General features: G+C 52.5%; 1 protein-coding gene across 4 annotated transcripts in view; it reads left to right on the top strand.

Moving 5' to 3' along the window:
• The window catches only part of NLRC5 (NLR family CARD domain containing 5), a 105,445-nt gene that overhangs the window by 64,731 nt on the left and 15,182 nt on the right, over nucleotides 1-25,532 (top strand). For 3 of the 4 annotated variants that reach the window (XM_060000217.1, XM_060000218.1, XM_060000216.1), the window contains 19 exons: nucleotides 500-583; nucleotides 1,540-1,629; nucleotides 2,950-3,018; nucleotides 3,810-3,878; nucleotides 4,600-4,683; nucleotides 5,200-5,283; nucleotides 6,686-6,775; nucleotides 8,676-8,720; nucleotides 9,664-9,753; nucleotides 10,626-10,709; nucleotides 12,999-13,082; nucleotides 15,915-16,004; nucleotides 16,193-16,255; nucleotides 18,584-18,670; nucleotides 20,449-20,532; nucleotides 21,328-21,417; nucleotides 21,813-21,878; nucleotides 23,542-23,625; nucleotides 23,713-23,796. In XM_060000217.1, the coding sequence (XP_059856200.1) occupies nucleotides 500-583; nucleotides 1,540-1,629; nucleotides 2,950-3,018; nucleotides 3,810-3,878; nucleotides 4,600-4,683; nucleotides 5,200-5,283; nucleotides 6,686-6,775; nucleotides 8,676-8,720; nucleotides 9,664-9,753; nucleotides 10,626-10,709; nucleotides 12,999-13,082; nucleotides 15,915-16,004; nucleotides 16,193-16,255; nucleotides 18,584-18,670; nucleotides 20,449-20,532; nucleotides 21,328-21,417; nucleotides 21,813-21,878; nucleotides 23,542-23,625; nucleotides 23,713-23,796 (1,521 nt within the window). The remainder of the gene's footprint in view (nucleotides 1-499; nucleotides 584-1,539; nucleotides 1,630-2,949; nucleotides 3,019-3,809; nucleotides 3,879-4,599; nucleotides 4,684-5,199; nucleotides 5,284-6,685; nucleotides 6,776-8,675; nucleotides 8,721-9,663; nucleotides 9,754-10,625; nucleotides 10,710-12,998; nucleotides 13,083-15,914; nucleotides 16,005-16,192; nucleotides 16,256-18,583; nucleotides 18,671-20,448; nucleotides 20,533-21,327; nucleotides 21,418-21,812; nucleotides 21,879-23,541; nucleotides 23,626-23,712; nucleotides 23,797-25,532) is intronic. The other variant, XM_060000219.1, reaches the window with a different exon arrangement.

A 25,532-nucleotide genomic window follows, 5' to 3' on the forward strand; every position in this document is an offset into this window, starting at 1 on the left:
CTGTGCTGTTCCTACTGCCAGGAACACCCTTCCCCCATCTCTCTCCCACCCCTTACCTATTGAACTCCTAGTTTTTCTAGCAAGTAGCTCAAACATCAGGCAAGCCTTTCCTGGTCCCCAGACTAGATCAGATTTCCCGATAAGCGTGGAGCTCACCACAAGAAGTAATTATGTAGGTTGCAGCATAAAGAAACTGTTGAGGATGGGGCCTTGAAGTCAGGCTGCCGGAGTTCAAATCCCAGGCCCAACTTTGAGCAAGTGTTTTAACCATCGGTTAACTCATCAGTAAAATGAGAATAATAATAGTGCCTACTTCACAGGGTTGTTATGAGGATTAAATATCCAATACTTGTAAGAGCATCTGGGACAGTGCCAGGCATGTGGTACACAATCTTTCAACGTTCATTATAATTGAGTCTCATTTGTTGGAGGGATGCTTTGACTGTGTGAACGCTGAGGGTTGAGGGGCAGCACAGGACATCAGACCCCTGTGTCTCAGCCTCTCAGGGAACCAGCTGGAAGACGAAGGCTGTCAACTGATGGCGGAGGCTGCACCCCAGCTGCGCATCGCCAGGAAGCTGGAGTGAGTCGCCCACCCCACTGTCGACTACCAGGGAGGGCCCAGGAGAGCCCCAGCTGGTCCCCGCCACCCCTGGTCCCCGTGCCCGCAGTCACCAGAAACAGTGCTGCTTCACCGGCCAGCTCTGCTTTCTCTCCCAGCCCCAGCGCAGGCGGAGTGGTTCAACCATGCCTTGCATGCCTCTGGCATGAGCTACTTCGTTCCAGTTATTAAAATCCCTTGAACATGTAGAACGTGTTCACCGTACATCAGTAGCTGGTATTCCAGTTTGTCCTGAACGGCCCCGGGGTGGGGTGGGATGCGGAGTTGCACTGGGGCAGCGCTAGGGTATTGGGTGGATGGGTGCTGGGCTGTTGGAGTGGGAAGTGGTACGGTGGGATATGGTTTTGGGGTGAAGGGGTGGGTCGTTGTGGTGGTGGAATGAGAAGAAAGGGTAGTAGGCTATTGGGTGTGCTGTGGTGTTGCACGGTGTGGGCTAGGGGTGCTATTGGGTGGGGGGGATATGTTGGGGTCTTAGCGTCAAGTGGGAGTGGGAGTGGGGGAGTGTTGAGGTTAGGGTATCAGTGGTTTGGAGTCTTGGCTTTGCATTTAGACCCTGGCTCTGTCACTCAGTAGCTTTGTGACCCTGGGGAGGTAACTTCCTATCTCTTGGCCTCAGGTTCCCCATTGGTAAAATGGGATTAAAATGGTGAGTTTTTTTCAGACCAGAAAACTGAGGATCAGAGAAGCAAAAACAGTGAGTCAGCTCTTACTGCTCCAGCTGGAGGACCTTATTCTCTGTGTGGGGCAAGAGGTCATATGCTTCATGGCTCACCCTTTAAGACGCCCTGGTTAAAGACCCAGGACATTCCACGAGTGACAGCCAGCCAGCTGCTGAGCCAGGAGGAGGCGGCTGGAGCTGTGTGGCGCTGGGGACTCCAGCCGCCTGCTAATGGCCGTCTCCCTCCTCCTCTCCACAGCCTCAGCAGCAATGGGCTTTCTCTGGCCGGGGTGTGCCGTGTGCTGAGTGCAGTGAGCATGTGCCGGACCCTGGCAGAGTTACACGTCAGGTAGGGACTCCCAGTGGACCACCATCACCCACTCTCACCTCTAGCGCGGAGCTCTTAGGCTCTCCTGTCGTTCTCTCTAAGTCCTTGGAATTCTTTCTGGCCCCAGGCCTTTGAGACCTGTAGAAGATGCTAGTGCCCCGCCCAGACCCCCTTTACAGCTGGGTACCCCGTTCCCAGCTGCTGTGGGTGTTGGCTGCGCACAGCTTATACCTCCTCCAGAGAAATGCCCTGGGCCGCTAAGAGCCAGTGATGCCTGGGAGGTTACACACCCCCTTATCCTCCCAGCCAGGAGTGGCCAGTGACAGAGGCAGAGGTGTAACCCTCCGGCCCCCTTACGTCCGGGGAGACAAATTTTTAGTGCTATTGACGTTACCAAGTCCAAGCTCACTCTGCTCGCCGCTCGACAGGCCAATGAATCAGAGACAAGATGTTGAGGCAGACGGAGAAGATGGCAGACTAGTGTCTCCGAGAAACCATCTTATTGGGGTTTGGATGCCAGTTTCTTTTATAGCACAGAGAGGGGGAGGAGATGAGGAAGTAAAAGGGCCATAAGTTTTGCAAATATCCCCTGGAATGGCCAGCCTTGGGGAGGGGGTGTGTTAATTTCTTCTTTCTTGCAGCCAGCCACAGGTGGGCGGGGTCAGGATGCTTCCCTGAACAAAGGCACTTTGGTTTAACATTCAGGCAGAGGGGCAGGGTTCTCCAAGGCAGGCCACTATGTACAGACAGTATCCTTTTAGTGAACAAAAGCAACGGGAAGCAAAGGTTAAAGTAAAAGAAACAGATCCAACAGGTAGTCAGATTTGGCTCTTCTGTGTTGCATTCATGCTTCCTGGGGGATCAGGCTGAGGACCTGCCCTGTTCTGCTTCCCTCGGTCCCTGAGATCAGACCCTCAGTACATCATGTACACAGTGACCAAGTGACTCTGCTTCTAAGGGGACCCGACCTCAGACAGGGCCCAACCTTATTTCTGTAAGTCTCCGCATTCAGTCTGGGCAGCTGAGGACAGATGCTAATTAATGTCAACACAGTCCCCACCCATAGGGGCTCTCCTGCTTTAAACACCCCTTAAAGGAGGAAAGAGAGACCAGATTCACCCACGCGGTGGTACTAGGGCCCTTGGTTCACTGTATATAATGATTCAGTAAAGGCCCCTAGGGCATTCCAAATGACACTCCATTCACTTCTAGGAATTTATAATGAAGAAATCACGTGACTGTGCAAACACCTTAGAGGTCCCTGGAGGCCAGGCTAGAAATAAGACGTAGCAGCAGCTGGGCCCCCCAGCAGCTGCCTCCTCCCTCCTCTCCTGTCTGCAGCCTGCTGCACAAAACTGTGGTCCTCAAGTTTGCCCCAGAGCCGGAGGAGCAGAAGGTGACCCAGAAAAGGTAGGGCCAGGACCGTCCTCTCCTTGACCGCCACCGCTGGACAGTGTAACTCAACAGCCGGGGGGGACCTTGACAAATTCACAAAGGCACAAGAAGCCAGCAGGCTTGGCTGGGGATGAAGCCCTAAGGGGAGGCTCAAAGGACAAACTGCCTCCCCATTTCCCAAGTGGTACCTGAAGAGAGCCCTGGGATGCCAGATGCAGACAGCAGACTGGGGCAGGGGTGGGGTAGCCAGAGAGCTACGCGTGGGAGACGGAGGTCCTTCAGCCTAAACCCAGAGGATAGCCTGGCGTGTAGCTCTGATTCTGGTCAGAACTTCTGGCTCCCTTTGGCACAAGGACCCTTTAGAGGGTGTTTGCCTCCACCAGGGTGCCTTCCTGGATTGCCCCAGGCCAGCACCTGAGCAGAGGCTCAGCCCTTTGCTCCTCAGTGTGCACCTACGATCTCTTCTGTAGGGTCTGAGCTTTAGAAGGCTTGCTTGCAGCTGAGGCTGACATTTTTGAAGGCACTGCTGGTGATGAGATTAATGATCCTAAGAGCCAAGGTTAACTGAGCACTTACTATGCACTAAGCAGGAAACTAAGACAATTCACCTATGTTCTCCCAGTACCAGGCTAGGTGATTTGTCCCAGGTCACACAGCCAGGAAGCCGAGAAGCCCAGTTGGAACCAAGGTCTGACTGTCCCCAGGTCTCATATAGGGATGGAATGGTGGGAAGTGAGTCTAAGGCTGGAGTCTGAGGCAGTGGCTGAGGTATCTGCTCAGCATGGCCTTGGTGTGTGTCCCTCCAGGGCTGCGTTTCCTGGCAGCCTTACGTTCCAGATGCCCTCTGATCCGCTCCCGTGCGCCCCAAGGATCAGGTACCGTGATGGCCTGCGGGCCCCGAGCATGGTTCCCGCCTCCCCCCTTCCTGGGCACAGAGCCTGTCCCGGGTCCCCAGTGCCAGGTGCCCCCTGGAGGACACAACCTGCTGTCATGTCCTGGTTTCCCTGCCTCCCATCTCCCCTGCCCAGCCCACCCCAGAAGGGGCTCACACGGCAGACCCCCAGTCACCTTCCCTGCCCACGGTTCCCACCCCGCTTAGCTCCCCCGTCCTCCAGTAGCTGAGGGGTTGTGGGAACTCTGGACGGAGAAAACGGGGAGCACGCGGCCCCTTCGTTCCTGATCCTGGGGCCTAGGCCTGGGGACTCAGCTCAACCTCCACAGGGCTCCCATCACAACTCTTCCAGCCTCCTCTCTGATTCTGTCCATCTGAATACCCCTCCCTGTCTGTCTGTTCTCCTCTGGCACTCTGGCACGCAGTCTCTTTCTGCGTCTGTCTCCTTCCCTCCGTCTCTTATCTCGGTGTCTCTCCATCTTGGTCTGCCTCTCTCTGTGTCTCTGACTCTCTCTGGCTCTTCTCTGCCCATGTGACATCTCACGTGTGCTGTGTGTCGGTCCCTCTTTGCCTGTCCGGGTGCCCAATGCATCCCAGTCCTCTTTCCACAAGCCTCTCTGCCTGTGTTATCTGGTGGTGGGGAGCCCCGCTCGCCTCTGTTGAGCTGGGCAGGTGCTGCAGGGTTGTGGTCCTACCCTCCCTAGGCTGACACACTGCGCCTTGCAAGCCCAGCACCTAGAGCACCTCTGCAAAGCACTGGGAGGAAGTTGCTGCCTCTGTCACCTCGAGTGAGTGGTTGCTGGAAGGCGGGGTGGTGGGGCCCATTAGGGGGTAGGTGTTAGTGTGTTGTGTTTTGTTCTGTGTTTTAAGATTTAGGGTCATCTATTCTTTCCCCGCTGCAATCAGGAACCCCTTAGAGAACCTGGTGAAAGTTGTGACTCTTCCCCCTAAAATACAGGTTCCCCCATATTTGACACTCTCTGAAGCCCAAGCCTAACCCCTCAGGGGTCACAAACCTGAGGATGAGAACCCGAGAGGAGGGTCTTCCCTGGAGTCCAGTGGTTAAGACTCCATGCTTCCAATGCAGGGGGCGCGGGTTGAATCCCTGATTGGGGAACTAAGATCCCACATCCACATGCTGGGAGACCCCAGCTGATCCAGTGCCATGTGCTGAGATCCGGCCTGGCAGCCCAGGACCGTATCCCAGTTTCAGGAGAAGCTGAGTGACTGGGGTGGAGAGGCGAGCTCCTGCTGTCTCCACCCCCGCCCTCTGCTGACCTGTCCTCTCCGCGTGCCCCTCCCAGCTTATCAGGCAATGCTCTCGGGGACAAAGGTGCGGCCCTGCTGGCTCAGCTGCTTCCAGGGCTGGGCGCTCTGCAGTCTTTGAAGTGAGTAGCCCTCTGGGCAAAGCCTCTGAGGTTTGATCTCTGGATGAGAGCATGTGTGTGGGAGGGGGGGAAGGAGATGACGGGGTGGGGGGATATTCTGTGTCCCATCTCACTCCCTCCTCAGGTTATCATAAAGGTTACATCAGACAATGCATGTCAGCCACCGGGGCCAGTCCCTGACACGTGGCCAGTGCCCAGGACAGGGTAGTTACTACTGCGTTTCTCACTAAAATAGACACTGGTCTCTGTGACTCAGCGATCCAGCTGCTGAGTTAAGCCTTCGTTTCTCAAGCTTATCTCCCTGTCTCTGCACAGGCTCTCTGGGAGGCCCAGGCAGGCAGGGCTGGGAAGTATTACCTGATTAATATAACAGCTGGCAGCCATTCTGGCCCTGGGGTGGGGGTGGGGGGGTGGGGGGCGTGGGGGGTGGAGGGGTGGGGGGTGGAGGGGTGGGGGGGTGGGGGGTGGGGGGTGGAGGGGTGGGGGGGTGGGGGGTGGGGGGTGGAGGGGTGGGGTGGGGGTGGGGGGTGGGGTGGGCGTGGGAGGGTGGGGGGTGGGGGTGGGGGGTGGGGAGGAGGGCCGTTTGACTGGGGGGCCCTGGCCAGGTAGGCAGGGAGGGTTTGGACTAGAGGAGATACCCAGGAAGGGTGCCCGGGGAGATTTGAGAGCCCTGAGCACCTGGCAGAGATGGGGGAGATGTGCACTATGGGAGGGAGGCCCTGGAAGGAGGCCGTGAACCCCCAGACTTAGCCTGCAGCCAGCCAGAGTTTCTAGGCCCTTAAAGCTCCCTGTGCTCCTAGCTCACATGCCCCCCCCGCCCCGGCTCTTCTAGGCCCAAGGGAGAGGCTTCCTGGCCGCAGGAACCTGGTCACAGACCCCAGGTTCTCAGTGTCCCTGGACAAATTACATCACCTTCTCTGAGCCCCTGGTTCCCAGTCAGTTAACACATAAACTCTGGAGGCAGTGGCTATGGTTTTCGCTGTAACCAGTGCTGTGGCCTGTGGGCACTGCCTGCTCAGGCCACCTTTCGTTGGGAAGCTGGGACCAGAGGAGGTTGTTTCTGTTCCTGTTCGGGGCCTGCAGGGGGCGGGGGGGGGGCAGGGGGGGTTGGGAAGGCCTTGCTGCCATTGCAGGCAAATTTTATGCAAATTGGAGTTCCAATCTCAGCTCTGTCACCAACATGTCTCATAATCTTGGGGAAGACCTTGCTGCTCTCTGGACCTCAGTTTCCCCATCTGTGCAATGGGGAGTTGGCAGAGGTGCTCTGACCATCCGGGGTTCAGTGTGTTCCATTGTCTGGAACAGGGAGGGACAGCCCTCCCCTGCCCTGTGCTCTGACCCCAAAAAGGGTGTTTTTGAGTCCTGAGTGACTTCTGTCAGCATGATCCCTCTGATTCTCCAGCCTCAGTGAGAACGATCTGTCCCTGGATGCTGTGTTCTGTTTGACCCAGTGCTTCTCTACTCTGCCGTGGCTTTTGCACTTGGACTTCAGGTGAGAGTGTCCCTGGGACCCCACTCTGCCCCTCATCTGTCCCATTCACGATATAGCATCCTCAGGGCCCTGGTATGATACCAGGTCCAGTGAACATTCAATGAGTGTCTGTGAAATGAATGAATAGATGAATGAGTGAAATATAGCTCCAGGGACACTCAAATTTCTCCAGATTCACCGCGGGGCACAATCCATCGACTCTTCTGTAGTTACTCTCTGGATTGCCCTGGGAGACTTTTAAGGAAACTGGGAGCTCCCTGGTGGGAGCTTGAGTTCTTAGGGACCCGCCTGAATTGTGGGGTCTCTGGAGCTGATGAGAGTGTAGAAGGGAAGGCAGCTAGCCAAGTGGCCCTGGCCAAGGCAAAGCAGATCAGCCATGGTTTCAGGTGAAGTCCACCCAGTCCTCCCCTCCCTGCTTCCAAGAACGGGTGTTACGGTAGCAGACAGACCACGTTCAAACACAGGCTCACCACCTACCTGCTGTGCCGCTTTGAGCACGTCACTGCATCTCTTGATAGCTCAGTTTCCTGATCTGTGAAGCAGGGGTAAGAATACTTCCTTAAAACCATAAACAAGATGGAAAGACAACCCTCAGATCAGAATGGGAGAAAGTATTTGCAAACCAAGCAACTGACAAAGGATTTATCTCCAAAATTTATAAGCAGCTCATGCAGCTCAATATCAAAAAACCAAACAACCCAATCCAAAAATGGGCAGAAGACCTCAATAGACATTTCTCCAAAGAAGATATACAGATTGCCAACAAACGCGTGAAAGGATGTTCAACATCACTAATCATTAGAGAAATGCAAATCAAAACTACAATGAGGTATCACCTCACACCAGTCAGAATGGCCATCATCAAAAAATCTACAAACAATAAGTGCTGGAGAGGGTGTGGAGAAGAGGGTACCCTCTTGCACTGTTGGTGGGAATGTAAATTGATACAGCCACTATGGAGAACAGTACGGAGGTTCCTTAAAAAACTACAAATAGAACTACCATACAACCCAGCAATCCCACTACTGGGCATATACCCTGAGAAACCATAATTCAAAAAGAGTCATGTACCACAAGGTTCATTGCAGCTCTATTTACAATAGCCAGGACATGGAAGCAACCTAAGTGTCCATCAACAGGTGAATGGATAAAGAAGATGTGGCACATATATACAATGGAATATTACTCAGCCATAAAAAGAAACGAAATTCAGTTATTTGTAATGAGGTGGATGGACCTAGAGACTGTCATACAAAGTGAAGTAAGTCAGAAAGAGAAAAATACCGTATGCTAACATATATATATATATATATGGAATCTTAAAAAAAAAAAAAAAAGGTTCTGAAGTACCTAGGGGCAGGACAGGAATAAAGACGCAGATGTAGAGAATTGGACTTGAGGACACAGGGCCCGGGAAGGGTAAGCTGGGACGAAGCGAGAGAGTGGCATGGACATATACACACTACCAAATGTAAAATAGATAGCTAGTGGGAAGCAGCCACGTAGCACAGGGAGATCAGCTCAGTGCTTTGTGTCCACCTAGAGGGGTGGGGTAGGGAGGGTGGGAGGAAGGTTCAAGAGGGAGGGGATATGGGGATATATGTATACATATAGCTGATTCACTTTGTTATACAGCAGAAACTAACACACCATTGTAAAGCAATTATACTCCAATAAAGATGTTAAAAAAAAAACCACTTCCTTACCTCACAATTTTATTGTGAGAATCAAAGGAAATCATATCGGTGGTGTGCTTTGTATGTATATTTATTGTCCTATTTGTTGAGAAAACAGGCCACCATCCAGGTCTTGCTGGACCCAGCCTGTCTGGTCTCTTGCTGCTGCCTGGGAAGGGGCCCCTTGGCCCTTTCTCAGGCTGCCACCTCCTCTCTGCCTGCAGCTCTGAGAGCCAACGCGTCATCCTGAGGGGTGAAGGAAGAGACAGGTAAGGAGGGAAAGCTCTGAGGTTGGGGGGCCTCCCCTCTCTGTCTCTGGTCCCCATTTCTTATAGGTGCCCCCAACCCCCAGACCCATGCTGACTGTTAGCCCAGGTCTGGCAGGCTGGAATTAATCACTTCTGTAACCCCTCCCCCATGTAAATTTGCAGTAATCAGCTGCTTTCAATCTTTTCTTAGAAGGAGGGCACATGGGAGGGAGGGGCTGACGGGTGATGCTGCAGCAGAGCAAGTGTTAGGAGAGCGGTTGTGTGGGAGGGTAGAGGGGAGCCGCTGTGTTTCTGCCACTGAGGACCTTTGCAGCACTTTGCAGCGTCCTGACTTCATATGAATCCCTGCCCTTTCACACTCTGAGTATCACATTAGAGAAGCCAAGAACCGTCGGTGCTCTGAAAAAGTTTCCACATCTTTGCGGTAAACTAGTTCTCCGCAGGTGTTCCCGGCTGCCCCCTAGTGGAGCCCGGCACCCTGGTTTCACCTGGGCAAAAGCACAGGGCTCCTGAAGCGGGGCCAGCTGGGCAGAGTGCATTTCCAGCTAATGTGTTAGAGAAAAACACTGCTGTAGCAGGTGGGCTGCCTGAAGCCGGGGTGGTATTGCTTGCCGAGCTAGGGTCTCCATTTCTGGGAACTCTCTGGGTTCTTGAAGCCAAAAGAATGGAGGCACAGATAGGTGGATGATACCTACAACAGTGGTCAGAAAGAGGAGGGGGCTCTGTCCTAGCTCCCCTCGACCTGCTCAGGTGCTGCCCACCTGGACAGGTATAAGCTGCTGGCATCCTCACTCTGGCTTCCCTTCCCTGGGCCTCAGTTGCCCCATCCGTACAGGGAGGGGCTTGACTGTCCCGAGGGCCCCTTCCAGCCCCGACTAATGAGTCTAGCCTTCCGATGTGGATGCTTTGAACTTTCCTTTCAAAGTGATTTCCCCACTCCTAGGGATCTGTTGCCTGCTGGATCGTTGCCAGAGTTCCAAGCTGGAGCCCAGGTCTTGGGGTTCGGTCAGCACCGCATCTCCAGGAGCTTCTGGTACCATCTTACCCACTTCTTGTTTAGGGGTAACCACAATGGGGTAAGGGGTGAGGGAGTGGAGAGCCTGGGGGTTGGGAGACAGGGGAAAGAGAGTTTGAGAGAAGGGGGAAGAAGTGTGGGGCTGGTGACGGGGCTGCTGGCTCCGGCGTTCCCTGTAGAGAAGATTCTGCATTGTTTTCTCTGAAGACTTCCCAGCTCTGCCATGAGGGGCTATGAGACCCTGGCTGGGCCCCTCCCCTCTCTGGGGCTTGATTTCCTCACCTAGGAAGAGAGACACGTTAGCTGGGGCCTGAACAGGGTTCTCTGGGGACGGGGTGGGCAGGATCCCAGGCAGGCGGGACAGATCGTGCAGAGGCCCAGGGGAGTGAAGCCTTGGCTCTGGGGAAGCATTTCTGTGTGGCTAGAGCTTATTATACAGGGAGAGTGGAGGCGAGTGGAGACATGGGAAAGGTGTTTTGCTTTTAGCCTAAGGATGATGGGGAGCCGCAGAGAGTTTTCGGCACAGGAGAGGCTGGGCAGGTTTGTATTTGTTAAAGCTAAGACGCCGGCAGGGTGGAGGATTGCAGGGAGGCAAGAGGGGGAACCCAGGGGGTGTTCAAGTGGCCCAGGTGAGTGACGAAGATAGCCTGGATGTAGGCAGGGGCAGTGGGGAGGACTTGGGACTGGACGAGGGCAGCTGGGCGCTCAGGGTCCTTGACTGTTTCTGTGGGGGCTGTAAGGGGTGGAGAGTGTGCCCTGTTGGCACTGCAGGGGCTGGCGGCCTGCAGGTTGGGGAGGAGAGTTGTTGGGAGAAGCGGAGAGCCCTTGGGGTTGGACAGGGACCCTGAGCCCTCCCTGACCCCCTCGCCCTGCCCGCTGCCCCTTTTCAGCCTCAGGGAATGTCAGCTGGAACCCTTGAGCCTCTCCCGCCTCTGTGAGACTCTGGAGAAGTGCCCGGGGCCTCTGGAAGTCAAGTAAGTACGGAGGACACAGCCGCAGGGGCACAACGTGGGCACCTGCCCAGTGACCTGGGGTGGGGTGTCCTGGTTAGAGACCAGATGAGTCCCTCCTGGTCCCTTCCTGCCAGACCCCGTAGCCCTATGCCATGGGAGTTCCCTAACCCATTGGTGGAAGGCTCCTTGCCTCCCAATGGCCCCAGCTTCAGACACCTCATCCCTCCCACTGAGAGAGGCCATGCCGGGCCCAGGGCTTCATCTCCCCATCGGCTCAACTCAGGGCACCTGGGAGCCCCAGTCTGCCCCCCTCCACCCCTGGAGCCCCACCCTGGCACTCAGCTGGGACTGCCTCTGTGGCTGGAGCCTGTCATTCTGAAGGCCCCTCCTCAGGGCATCCCCCAGCCAGGGTTACCAGCTCACCCCAGAACGCCTGGGTCTGTGACCAGAGACTGGGCTTAGAATCAGGAGTCCTGGCTCAGCCACCAACAAGCTGGGTAACTTTGGGCAAATGGCTTTAACCCCTCAGGCCTCAGCTTTGTCATCTGCAAAGTGGTCGGTCAGACTTTCCTTCCCTCATCCTCGTTGTAATTTTATTACAATAATTACCTTAAAGAAACCCAAGACAAACCTCCCTCATCTAAATAACCCCGTCCCTCATCAACTCAGTGTTGTCATTTGTCCTGGTGACCTTCTCCATTTGCATATACAAGTTTTTTCCTGTTCGAAATCACAGGCCAGCTGCGTTCTGCAGTTTCACTTTACATCGCCCCATATGTGGTTTTCCATTTTGCTACAGTTTTTTTTTTTTTTTCTTGCTTTCTGGCTTCCGCCTCAATTGCCCTCTGGTCCTTGCAACAAGCTCATTATCCATGTTGACAACTGGGGTATGTCCTTCCATACCTCTCCCCATGTTCAAACACTTATGGATATGGAGGAAGGTGGTTTTGATGTTAACGGATACAGGATCTTAAGATTTGCAGTGAACTTTTGTCTCATAATAGAACATTGTGGCTTTCCTAGAATATCAGGATGTGTGGAACCAATGAATTTGCAAATAAACCATTTATTTTAGAATAGTTTAAGGCTTGCTTTCAGAAAAGTTGCAAAACTAGTGCAGAGAGTTCCCCCCACACTTGCCCCTGGTTTTTAATACCACTCATCACCATGGTACATGATGTGTACATTTTGGCATTCCAAATGCAAAAATAAAGGTAAAGGTTCTGTTGCTTAAAAAAAAAAAAAAAAACAGTGTGTAAACCCCACATTGATCCCAAGCAGAGGCCGTAGCACTGTGTGTATTTGGGATCCAGTGGAAAGCCACTGGTGTTTGTGGTCAGACCACCCCTCAGTGAACGCCTCTGCTCTGCCTGTGCTCAGAGCCCCAGGCCCAATCCCGGGACAGAGCGAGTAGTGCTGAGCCTACAGCCTGGGCCCTGGCAGAGGCTCCTCGCTTCCAGTTCCAGAACCATAGGTGGCCCCTTTTACTGTTCCCCGCAAGGTGAAGCTGGGTCCCCCTTCAGCCAGACAGTAATGCGATGGAGATGGGCCAGGCTCCTGGCAGCCCCAGTGAGGGGAAAGGGCAGCCTGCAGGGGACAAAGAAACAGGGACAGAGAGAAAGGGCAGCAAAAGGGGAGAAAGGCAGAAGGAAAATACAGTCCCAATGCCTCTGGGGGTCAGGAAGTGGCTCTAGACTCGCAGGGAGGGCTGTATGTAAACCCCAAGGTGCTTAGAGACTCTGGTTGACCCAGTCCTCCAGACAGAGCAGAGACCAAAGGATGGATATCAGGAGTTTCTCCTAAGTGGACTGGCTTCTGATGAATTATCTAGACAGGTGATCAGCTGGTTGGTCTGGTGTTGATGGGCAGTCAGGGGCCCGAGCTACCCTGCATCTCTCCTTTGCTGACCTGTTAACGTGCCTGAATTGCCACCATTATGTTCACTACTTTGGGTTAAGGCGGCATTCTCTTCTTAACAGGTGTGTTCTCCAGGGTACCAGTCTTCATGGCCCTCAAAATGATAATCCTACTAGTCCATGCCTTTTGGGGGAAAAATGTCTACTATAGCCCTTTAGAAATTCACGATGCACAAGGGCAGATTAAAGGCTCTGAGAAGTCCTGCAGCAAAGAAAACTAATGGGGCTTAACCCAGCATTTTCCAAGCATATATATGACCTTCCCTTTCCTCCAGCCTCAATGATAACTCAAGGACCCCAGTGTTCAGAGGGGATGTTTTGGGCAATCCTGGCTTAGGACCCATCTAGCTTTTCCCAAGATTTCCCCACCTCATTCAGATGCTTTGTTTCACAGATTGTCCTGCAAGGTCCTGAGTGACCAGAGCCTGGAGACCCTGCTGCACCACCTACCCCGGCTCCCTGAGCTAAGCCTGCTGCAGTAAGACTGGTTTCCCCATTTCACTGTGCAGGGCTGAGGCTCTTGCATCGCAAAGCCATCCCCTTCTGCACCCTCCCCGCTTCTCTTGGGCTGTTTCATCATTTTACCTGGCACAACTGGGAGCTCAAGTCTGCTTCCAGCTCTCCCCTAATACCTTGTCAACCTCAGGGGGGAGTTATTTGACCCCTCTAGGCCTCAGTTTCCTTATCTGACAAATGGGACTAATATTCTTCAACCCTTCCCCCAGGGTTGGGATTCAAACAAGATAGTTGCTCTAAAAGCACCTTGAAGAATGGAAGGCCTGTGACAAATGGGCCATCATTCTTCTCTCCACCCACAGAAAGGTCACCTACTCCTATAAAGAGACTATAGTTGTAGGTCACGTATATATCACACACCAGTTGGGTTTTTTTTGTAATTTATATATATATATATATATATTTTGGCTGCATTGGGTCTTCATTGCTGAGCACGGGCTTTCTCTAGTTGTGGCAAGTGGGGAGTGCTCTTCATTGGGGTGCACGGGCTTCTCACTGCGGTGGCTTCTCTCGTTGCGGAGCACGGGCTCTAGGCACATGGGCTTCAGTAGTCGTGGCACGCGGGCTCTAGAGCGCAGGCTCAGTAGTCGTGGCGCACGGGCTTAGCTGCTCCGTGGCATGTGGGATCTTCCCAGACCAGGGCTCGAACCCGTGTCGCCTGCATTGGCAGGCAGATTCTTAGCCACTGCACCACCAGGGAAGCCCCCACTCACCAGTTTTTAAAGGTCACCATCTAATTCTGTAAAAGGGGAATTTAAGCAGCATCCCCAAAGTATTTAAAACTCTATTTTCTAATTTCAGCTCAGACTGGTTAGAATTTAAAAAAGGATTTACTTTAAATATTTTTCCAACGGGGCAAGAGCAGCTACAGCTGATATGGAAAAATACAACAGAAAATTAAATCATACCATTAAAAACAGCAATATAAGTACTCCTGCTAAGGATCTCTGGGACACCTGAGACAGCTGACATCACATCCAGGATCTCACTTATCCCTGAGTCCTTTTGGGAGGGGAGGGAGGAGATGTGTGACTTCCCAGAGGTGGGCAAGTGTGGCAGAGCCCATGTCAAACTACAGAATCCACTATGGTCCCACCCTGACAGGAAAGGACGGATCAGGAAGGGTTCCTTTGGACACAGAAGTTGTGGGCTAACATGAGTAGATAGGAAACCTCAGACCAGAGAGGGACTTCTCTATGCCCAAGTCACACAGCATCAGCCCCCAACTCCTCATCTGTCTTTGGAATGAGGTAGCCGGCCTGACGGTCACCAGTGCTTAAGCTTTGTATTGGGTTGGTCAAAAAATTCATTCGAGTTTTTCTATAGTATCTTACTGAAAAACCCAAACAAACTTTTTGGCCAACCCAGTATTATTCAGTCCATACTGTTTGTGCACTGCTGTGGACCAGGCACTGCTTGGGGTGCTGGAGACACAGCTGAGAGAGGAAAAAAAAAAGACGAGGTCCTTATCTTCTTGGAGCTTACCGTGTAGTAGAGGGAGCTGGTCAACAAGCAAAGTGAAAGCAAATAAGATGAATTCAGAGAGTGATAAAGTATTTTTCTAGAGAATGTGGTAAGGAGTGATTGTGGAGGTGATTTAGACAATGGCAGGGGTGGTCAGGGAACGCCTTTGAGGAGGGACACTGGGGTGCTACCTGAAGGAAGAGAGGGAGCCAGCCTTTTGAAAAGCAGGGAACAGCATTCCAAGGAGATGGAACAGCATGCATGAGGCCCTGAAGCAGGATTGAACTCAATGGGCTCGAGGAACAGTCAGAAAGGCCAGTGTGGCCAGAGCACAGTGGCCGGCAGAGTTGTAGGAGAGAAGGTAGAGAAATGAACCTGGGCCGGGTCACACAGGGCCTGGTAGCTGTGGCGAGGAGTTTGGGATTTTGCCCAAGGCAGAGGAACGATTTGTCTTTTCAAAACCTTAGTCTGGCTGCTGGGTAGAGAAGGGACCGGGACAAGCGTGGAAGCAAGAGCAGGGAGGGGGTTGTACAGCCAGGGGAAGAGATGATGGGGGCTGGGAATTGGTGGGGAGAGAGGGAAGTAGGTAGATTCAGGGTGGATCTTGGGGGTGTAACTAACAAGACAAGCTGATGGAGGGTTTATGGAGCGAGGGAAATGGAGACCCCAAGGATGCCTCCAAGGGCAAGATGGAAGCATCTCACTTTCTCTAAGGCAGTGGTTCACAGCTGGCGGGTGATTTTGCCCTTCAGGACACATTCGGCAACAGAGACATTTTTGTTATCGTGATGGCAGAGGTGGGTGGGAGGTCATGCTACTGCTGGCCTCTAGTGAGTAGAGGTCTGGGATGCTGGTAAACTTCCTACAGGACAGCCCCCAGATCCAAAGAATTATCTCTGTAATGCTGAGCTTGAGAAACTCTTAAGGACCTAAAGCTTCCCGCTCCTTGTCAGCAAGGACTCACCTGTGAGTGCTTAGGATAAAAACAATATAATAATAACAATAAGCATGGGTATCGTGCTGGCAGTGCACCCTAGAGGAAGGTGTATAAGTAGTTCCGTTTTTCAGATAAGGAAACTGAGGTTCAGAGAGGTTAAACTACTTATCCAAGGACACACAGCCAGTAAGCAGAACTAGGACTCAAACCTCAGTCCACTTGACCTCAAGCTCCTATTTCTGGCTCTTGAGTTCCTGTCTCCTTCCTTAATGCCTGGCTGACCCACCAGCCCCCCATCCTTTTCATTCGCCTCCAGCCTGTCCAGGTTTCTTGCCCACTGATCTTGCTTGGTTCCGACTTGCTCACATAGGGCCCCGCCCCTTTCCTACTCAGGCTGACCCAGATGGAACTGTCCCCAAGGAGCCCCCTCCTGCTGGCTGACATCTTCAGCCTGTGCCCGCGGGTTCAGAAGGTGGATCTCAGGTGAGCATTGCCCTGGGACAACCAGAACCTAGGAGGGTGGTGCCTGGAGCCTGTTGGATGTGAAGGGCTAGGATGGAGATAGTGGGACCCAAATCAGAGACTCAGCTGCTGGAGGAGGGGGGCCTGCCCCCTGGGGGCATGCTGAGGCTGTGGTCAAGGGTGGCTGACCCAGGTGCTGTCTGCTCCAGGTCCCTGCATCACGCGACCCTGCACTTCAGGTCTAGCGAGGAGCAGGAAGGCGGGTGCTGTGGGTAAGTCCCCCGGAACCGTGCCCGAGCAGCCCGTGGGGGTTGAGGACGGGCAGACTTGCCTCCTGGGTATCCAGAGCAGAAGACAGACTGAGAGGGCTGGGCTCCGTCACGGGCAAACAAGGAGTCCACAGCAGACAGGATTAGAGCTCAGGGGCCTGGTCTGCGGAAAAGCTTTAAATACCAGCCCCACAAGGGCCTGGCACCTTGGGCAAGTTCCTTAACCTCTCCAATCCTCAGCTCCCGCAGCTGGAGAAGGGAGACGCTATATTTCAGGCCGTTGGCAAAGAGGAATTGAGGCAATGTGTAAAGCACGACAGGCACTCACAGTTACGAGCGTCCCCCTGCGCCACACCGCTGACTCTTGGACCAGTGCTCTGTGGTTGCCTTGGTGACAGGGGAGCCAGCATTGCACAGGATAATGGGGCCAGAGAATAACCTCTAAGTACAGAGATGACGTTTCTGGTAGCTATTTGTTGCCACTGGCTCACCGAGTGACCTTGGACCAGACCCTTCTCTCTGCGTCTCAGCCTCCTCAGCTGCGAAATAACGATAAATAAAGAGCTGATGTTTGCTGAGCATCTGTAGGGCACCATTCTAAGAGCCTCATGCAGATTACGTCCTATAAGCCTCACAGCTGTGGTCATGCAGCAGGAAGGGGTACAGCTGGGACTTGAATCCAGGGAGTCTTATAGCGCTCCTGGCCCAGGGGCAGGCAAACTTCTTCTGTAAAGGGTTAGATTGTAAATATTTGGGGTTTTCCAGGCCATAGGGTCTCTATCACAGCTATTCAACCCTGCCGTTTTAGCTTGAAAGCAACACAGACAATATGTAAACGAAGGCGTGTGTCTGTGTACCAGTAAAACTGGAGTTATGGACACTGAGACATGAATTTCATGTAATGTTTGTGTGTCATGAAATGTTACTCTCCTTTTGATTTTTTTCTCAACTGTTTGAAAATGGAAAGACTATTCTTAGTGTGCAGGTCTTATAAAGCAGGCGGTCTTGGGCTGTAGACTTTCCAATTCCTGTCTTAACCCAACACTATCGTGACCTCTAGAATACCTTCATAGTTTCCGAGTCTGTGATTTCCAAAATGTAGGACAAAGACCAGGGTGGGATGATTTTTAGGAGGTTGGGCCGATGGTAGAGTACTTCAGCTTCATTGAATTCCTCCCTTTTCAATTCTCTGATTAAGGCCAAGAGGAAGCCTCAGTTAGGTGTTAGTGTGTCTACAACACCTCTTAACATTTGCTAAGCTCCCTTTTAAATAAAGAGAGAGCTCTCAGCAGGTGCCAGTGTCTGGCTCGAATTTAATGATGATATTTTGCTCCCGTTTCCTGTATCCTTATGCTTATGGTCTGTTTGGGGCAGGCAATCCCAGTTTTCCATTGGAGTGAGTGATACAGGGTTTCCCTTTCCAATAAATGCATTAAATAAAAAGAATGAGCTGATTTAAAAATATGAAGTAGGGCTTCTCTGGTGGCGCAGTGGTTGGGAGTCTGCCTGCCGATGCAGGGGACACGGGTTCATGCCCCGGTCCGGGAAGATCCCACATGCCGCGGAGCGGCTGGGCCCATGAGCCATGGCCACTGAGCCTGCGCGTCCGGAGCCTGTGCTCTGCAGCGGGAGAGGCCACAACAGTGAGAGGCCTGCGTACTGCAAAAAAAAAAAATTTTTTTTAAATAAAAATATGAAGTAAACAGTAGGGTAGTAGGGAATTTAGGACTATGGAAAAAATCATGAAGGAGAGTAACAATGATAAAAATTTTAGATACTGGTTTTAGGTACTTTCTCTTTTTAAGATTTTTTTTTTAAGTTGCTGGCTGGCCGTAAGCTGTTCATTTACCTTATTGTGTAGTCTCGGTGTAGGCCTCTCAAAGACACTTACTATTACTTTTGATTCCAGCATCAATAACCCTCTGCAGGAGCAGACATCACCCTTAGTCTCCTCCACTCCACCCTCATGTCTGTCGATTAAAGTGACCGCCAAGAGCTGTAGTTCACCTTGAATCAGAATCAGTCTGGAGAGCCTTGTTCCTAGAGCTTTTAATTCAGCGCATTTGGGTTGCGTTCCCAGAACATGCCTCTCACCAAGTTCCCAAGGGATGCTGGTGGGGGTGGTTGGGGACCACACTTTGAGAACCACCTCCCCAGAGGGAGAATGTTGGTGGGATCTGCTGTGGAGGGAGGTGGGAGTGGTGGATGCTGGATGTTTCCAGAGAATCCAAGCTTGGGTGAGGCCCCGCTGAAACTCAGAGGCCACACCCAGGACTAGCCAGGGCAGAGGGTCTGAGTGGCCCCATCCCCGGTTTGCACCCCTTCCTGCAGCAGATTCACAGGCTGCGGCCTCAGCCAGGAGCATGTGGAGCCGCTCTGCTGGTTGCTGAGCAAGTGTGAAGACCTGAGTCAGCTGGAGTAAGTCGGGCAGGAGGGGGGAGAGGAGCCCGGGAGTGTGTGCCTGGGTGGCACCGACAGGGTGTGTGTGCATGCGTGTGTGTGCACTCAGCACCTCTCAGGACCAGCTAACAGGGCATGGGATGCCTGGGACTCAGTCACGTCCACGTGGTTTCTCTGTCCCCATTTTATCCCTACCATTCCCCACTGCCACCATGGCGGAGCTAATTCAGGGTATGCCCTTGATCTAATTTGGGGAGCCCTTCACAAAGGGCCACAGGAGCCCCTTGGCCTCATGTTGATCAGGGCACTGGAGCTCTGCTGGCTGGTGGGGCCTGAAAGAAGGGATCCGTTGGTTGGCCTGGCAGATGGTTAAGAGCAACAAATGCCTCAGCCTGCGGAGGGCCCTGGAGGGTGGGGATTTGTGGGCTGTCGTATGGATGAGAAGTGGTATCTGTGTGGCCTGTCTTGGGTGCCCAAATAGTGCAGCCCGCATGGGTAGGTGAAACAAAGCTAATACCTATTGAGTAGTTTCTCCACTGTCCTAAGTGCTTTACATATTCTTTTTATCCTTCCAACAACCCTAAGTACTATTATCCCCATTTTATAGATGAGAGAACTGAGGTACAGAGAGTTTAAGAACCTGCCCTAAGTCACACAACTAGTACGATGCAGTCTTTGCTCAAAACTGTTAGGAGTCCAGCTTAGGACAAGCAGGATGTAAAGAGAGCTGTCTACCCGAAAAAACACAATTTAAGTTCCTGTTGTGATGTGGCCAAGGAGAGAAATGCGGCTGATGAAAATCATGTATTTTAAAGAAAGATGAATAAGCAAGATGTCTTTAAGTTTTCCTGTTTTTTCATTATAGAGGGAACTTTTGCTTATTTTAAAGATTACTTTATTAAGTGTCTTCCTGAGACAAACTAGTTTTTCATTTTTAAAATTTCTCAGGAAAAGACAAAATAAACAAGGCTTAAGAGTGTCATAATCAGGGGCTTCCCTGGTGGCGCAGTGGTTGAGAGTTCGCCTGCCGATGCAGGGGACACGGGTTCATGCCCCGGTCCGGGAAGATCCCACATGCCGCGGAGCACCTGGGCCCGTGAGCCATGGCCGCTGAGCCTGCGCGTCCGGAGCCTGTGCTCCGCAATGGGAGAGGCCACAACAGTGAGAGGCCCGCGTACCACAAAAAACAAAAAAAAAAGTGTCATAATCAGGGACAAAATGAGTTCAAAGATGCAGGACAAAAATCAGATATTCCCGGACATGCTGATTATATTGTTTCTGAAACTGTAGCTAAAACCATAGAATGCTACAATGAAGGGAAATAAGAAAGTCTTCCGGTGCAATTTCAGATATTGCATTCTCAAATTAAAAGAAGAAATATGATGGATAAATACATCCTCCAAATATCTTTCTTTTTCCTGAATTTACTCTTGTTCAAAAATTATGGCTCCCAACGGATGCAGGCCAAGTGCATGGTAAAAGCTAATTGGTTTTTCTCTAACCCCTGAAAGCCTGCTGGAGGCACTTGAGTCCTGGGAGTGGTCACCAGATACTGAACGGGAAGATGAGGCCTGGTTAACTGTGGTGCTGGTGAGGGGGATGGTGGTGATAATTCTAGTGGTGATGCCTAGTAGCAGTGATGGGATGGTGCTGGTGGTGATGACGGTGCTGTTGGAACAGAAGTAGTGCAGAGTGGTGGAGGGGATCATGGCAGTGCTGAGTGGGTAGAGTAGCAGTGATGGTAACTGAAGAGAAGGCACGTCTGAGCACCAACAACCTCCTCGTACCTCTTGCAGCCTTTCAGCAAACCTGCTGGGTGATGCCGGGTTCAGGTGCCTCCTGGAATGTCTCCCTCAGGTGCCCATCTCCGGTTCACTTGAGTAAGTGTCGAGCAGCTTCAAAGACAGCAAGGAGGGAGACTCCCCAGGGCCAAGAACATTAGTGGGCTTCTTTTGAGTCATCCCTAGAGAACTGCAGAGGACAAGGGCTGGGGAGGGGAAAGGACTGATTCTTACCTTGAGCCCTGCCTACCTTGGGTCCTTTCTTCCTTCCCTCATTGCCCACTATGGGCAGAGCTCCCACCAGACACCCAGGAGAGGCTGTGACTAAAGTTTGGTGATCCAAGTTGACTCCGGGTAGGGAGCAACCGTTCATCTCTAACCAGCTGCTGGGTCTCAGTTGTCCTGGCTCTTGGTCCATCCCATCCCTGAAGCTCCTCTGACCAAATCTATGGGACACGGATTTGCGGATGTCGCCACAGCAGGGAGCGTCCCTAGGAAGTCATCCTCACTCACTCAGTCGCCCCAGTGACCTGGGAGACTGGCGGCCAGAGCCAGGATACAACCCGTTGCTAGGCAGCTGGGCCTTGTGCTCTGGGCATCCCTGACCCCTGTGGGACTGGAGTTGCCAGCCTGGCCTCATCATCACGCAGTCTCAGACCACAGGGGCAGCTCTCAAAGACTCACAGTCTGGTGCCTGACCTGTCCCGTGTGGGGATAGCGCCCCTCTGGCCTCTCTCTGGACCTCAGTGTCTCCACCTGGAGAACGGACACTCGGACATTGAGGACGCTACTCTGGGAGATGACAGCTGGAAGGGAAGAGACGAGGGGGGCTGGGCAGGGCTCCACTGAGGTGCTTCCCCCACCCCCCCATCCTGAACCTCTTTTCTCTTCTAGTCTAAGCCACAACGGTATCTCTCAGGAAAGTGTCCTGTGCCTGGTGGAGACTCTCCCCTCCTGCCCACGTATCCGGGAGGCCTCAGTGAAGTAAGGCGACGTTGGTGCCACGTTGGTAGGGAAGCAAGACTCGCACACTCAGTGGCCCTCCATCTGTGTGACTTGGGCAACCTCCGCCCTCTCTGAGTCTCAGGGTTCACTGAACGTGGGATCATAGTTTCCATCCTCTGAGGCCCGTGTGCCACAGGGCCTAGGGAGGCCACGGGTTAGGGAACACCAGGTTTGGGGTCCTTGAAGAAGGAGGTGGGAGTCTCCTCGGGTCGGCACAGGTCTCTCCTCTGGTCATCAAGGGTCTCTCCCGTGGCTTCCACCCGCCCTTGCCCCTGAAGACCCAGCCCCCTTCCCTCCCGCACCCCCTGGTGCCCGGGTCCCAAGGATGCCGGCGAAGCTGGGCCCTCGGCTTCCATACACCCCTCTCTCTGCAGCCTGGGCTCCAAGCAGAGCTTCTGGGTTCACTTCTCCCGACAAGAAGAGGCTAGGAAGACACTGAGGTAATTTCTGGTCTGGGGGGACGGGAAGGGGGGACAAGAGAGAGGAGGTTGACCCTGTGGTGGCCTCCATGCCTCCTTCCTCTCTGGGTCCTCTCCTCCTTCACACACCCTGCTTCAAGCTACTGCCTGGGTTTGCCTCTCCCCCACATCTGCCCCAATCTCCCCTTACCTCCAGCCCCTGGGCTGGGCCTTTGAGTGGTGTTTGTGCCCCTTAGCCACGTCCTAACTATAAGTCTGGAGGCTTCTGAGTTAAGAGATCAGACTCTGGAGCCACTTGGGATAAATCTTAGTTCTACCACTTAGCAGCTGTGTGACCTTGGACAAGTGACTTAACCTCTCTGTGTTTCAATTCCTCATCTGTAAAATGGGAATAATAGTGAGACCTACCCTTTAGGGTTATTGTGAGGATTGAATGAGTTAATATATATAAAGTGCTTGGAAAGGCCCTGGCTTATTTGAGTGTTGTATCAGTTGTTTATTATTACTGTTATTATTATCCCCCCCGGTAGCCTTGAGCTCTGTCTGTCTCTCTCAGCCTTGGGTTAGTTCCTCTACATGTCTTACTTCACCTTTGGTCGTGGCCTCTGAATCGGTCCACTGCCTCTGGCTAGGCCTCCTCCAATCATCCCACAGCACCTGGAGGGGTCTTCCCAACACACACATCTGAAGGTGGTACTCCGTTGCTCAAAGCCCTTCGGGGGCTCCCAATTACCCTCAGGATAAAGTCCAAATTCCTTGGCCTGGTCTTCTCCCTCAGAGTCTGATCTGGCTGTCACCTCCCGCCATATTCCTCCTCACTCCCCCCACCCCACTCCACACACACACCACCCTCACACCAAGTATATACACACCACATACCACCCACCCACACACACAGCACACGTGCGCACAAATCCAGCCACAAGGGATCTTTGTTCACCAAACACGCACTGCCTGATGAAGCTTCCCTGCTTCTGCGCACGCAGCCTGACGTTTTCTTCCCTACCTTTTCTGAGATCAAATTCTCCTAATCCTTTAAGACCCAGCTCAAATGTCAGCCCCTCCTGGACACCTCTGGTGGCCCCTGTCCTATGAGAGGGAGCGGCCCCGTGGTGCTGTGCTGGGCCCTCTTCTCAGCCCGTCTGTCTGTGAGACAGTGTCCCGAGGCCTGTCTGCCGGCCACACGGGGCCAGGCAGTGGGAGGGCAGGGCCACAGCAAGAATCCCAGTCCCTCCTGCCCCCGAGGGAGCCTGAACTAGGGTGGTACTGGAGACTAGGGAAGCGGTCATGGGTTTGGGGTGTGGAGTCAGGCTGACTTGGATTGAAACCCGAATCTGTCCCTACTTCTTACCAGCTGTGTGTCCTCGGGTTGGCCACTTTCTCCGTCTGTAGGTGATGCTTTTGGGGTTCAGTGAGATACTACATGTAAGGCAGGCAGTCCTGCGTGCTCACATGGCGCACCCAGAGGCTGGCCCAGGGCCTGCCGTATAGTCAGGGCTCAGTAAATGACTGACTCCTCGCACCTTCTTGGGAGGTGTCTTTCCAAAGAGAAGAGAAGCTCCCAGAGCAGGGGTTGCATCTTTGGCCTTTTCTCAGGCCTTCGCACTCAGTGGAGGCTCCCCCGTGGGTCCTGGCAGTCCCAACAGGCCTCGCCCAAACTCTGACCCTTGCCCTCTGCCCTCAGGCTGAGCGAGTGCAGCTTCGGGCCAGAGCACGTGCCCAGACTGGCCACTGGCCTGAGCCAGGCCCTGCGGCTGACGGAGCTCACGTGAGTGACCAGGCCCCGCCCGTGGGGGCAGCTGAGGGGTGGAGAGTCCCTGCCAGAACCTCTCTGGTAACTGACCTCTGTCTGCAGGCTGACCCAGTGCTTCCTGGGCCTGGAGCAGCTAACCATCCTCCTGGGTCTGCTAAAGTGGCCGGCAGGGCTTCTCACTCTCAGGTATCGCCTGCCCGTGACCCTGGGAGGGGGCCGTGGTGGGAATGGGGGGCAGAGGTGGGCTCTGAAGTATGGGTCCCCCCGAGGTCATGGTCTTAGCCGTTTCCTGCGTCCAGAGCCCTGCCACCTGCCTGTAGGACCACCCTGCCCATTAGTCCCAGAAACCCGCTCAGGCACAGAGAAGCCTCCCTCCCCAAGGTGGGGCCTATGTTTGGAGACTTCAGAAAAAGAGGAAACTGAAAAGGACACCGAGCCGAGGTCAGAAATAACATGTAACAAATATCATGTTTGTATGTTCACTGCGATCATTTTAAAACTTTGAGAAAAACAGAAGATTCCAAAAAGTAGAAAAACAATTCTGAAAACTCATTTTCTCATCACCTAGTTCTGACAGTTGTTCCTGGTTTTCCATATTTGCCTCGAATTTTTACTTTTTAGCTGAAGTGTCTTAAAGTAAGTTATAGATCTCATAAAATATCACTCCAAAATATTTCACCACAAGTCTTTAAAAAATAAGGACAGTTTCTACACAATCACAGTTGAATTAGAACACCTACAAAACTCAGTAGCAATTCCTTAGTGTCAGGTATTAGCCAGTCCAATCTCAAATTCCCCGCTCTCCCCAGATGGGACGGCTGGCTCTTTGGATCCAGGATCCCGTCCAGGTCCCCATTTGCATGGAGTGGTGATGGCTGTTCGGACTCTTAATGGGTGAACCGTGGACAAAATCGGTCCCCTGTGCTGTAGACCGTCCCACTTTCTGGCTCTGTCTGGTGCTTCCTTGTGATGTCATTGAGTTTGTTCCTCTAACCCCTGACTCTCCTGGAACTGGAAAGGCTCCATGGGATTTGTGTCTAAAAATACCTACTTCGTGGCCAATACTGTGCACTTGTCAACTCAGCCCACGATGAGGCACATAGAGTCTGGTTGTTCCCCAACATGACATTTTTAAAAATTGTGGTAGAATACACATAACATAAGATTTACCATCTTAACCATTTTTAAGTGCACAGTTCAGTAGTGTTAAGTACATTCACATTGCTGTGTAACCGAAACTTTTCACGCAAAACTGAAACTCAGTACCCGTTAACCGCCCCCCCGTTTTCCCCTCCCCCCGGTCCCTGGCTTTCTACTCACCTTTCTACTCTGTTTCTGTGGATCTCACTCCTCTAGGTGCCTCCTGCAAGCGGAATCATACAGTATTTGTCTTTTTGTGATGGGCTTATTTCACTCAGCATAATATTCTCGGGGTTCATCCTTGTTGTACCATGTTATAGAATTTCCCTTCCTACTTAAGGCTGAATGATATGGCACTGTGTGTACACACCACATTTTCTTTAGCCATTCATCCATCAGTGGACATTTGGGTTGCTTCCACCTTTTGGCTATTTTGAATAATGCTGCTACAAACGTAGGTGTACAAATATCTCTATATCTCAGCTTTCAATTCTTTGGTGTAGAATCGCTAGATCACCCCAAATAGCATTTTAAAATAAAACTTGTCTTACTCTAAAAATAATGTGTACTCTTCGTAGAAATTTGTGGAAAACCCAGAAGAACGTAAGAAGAAAATAGTACTTTGAAAAAAAAATTCAACATAACTTTAGAAGCAGCAATGTTTTAAACAGCTCTCTTTTTTCCTGCTTCTAAATTAATTCATACAGGGACTTCCCTGGCAGTCCAGTGGTTAAGACTTCGCCTTCCAATGCATGGGGCGTGGGTTCAATCCCTGGTCGGGG

Source organism: Delphinus delphis, chromosome 20, assembly GCF_949987515.2.
Source record: "Delphinus delphis chromosome 20, mDelDel1.2, whole genome shotgun sequence".
In the NCBI taxonomy this organism is placed as follows: domain Eukaryota; kingdom Metazoa; phylum Chordata; class Mammalia; order Artiodactyla; family Delphinidae; genus Delphinus; species Delphinus delphis.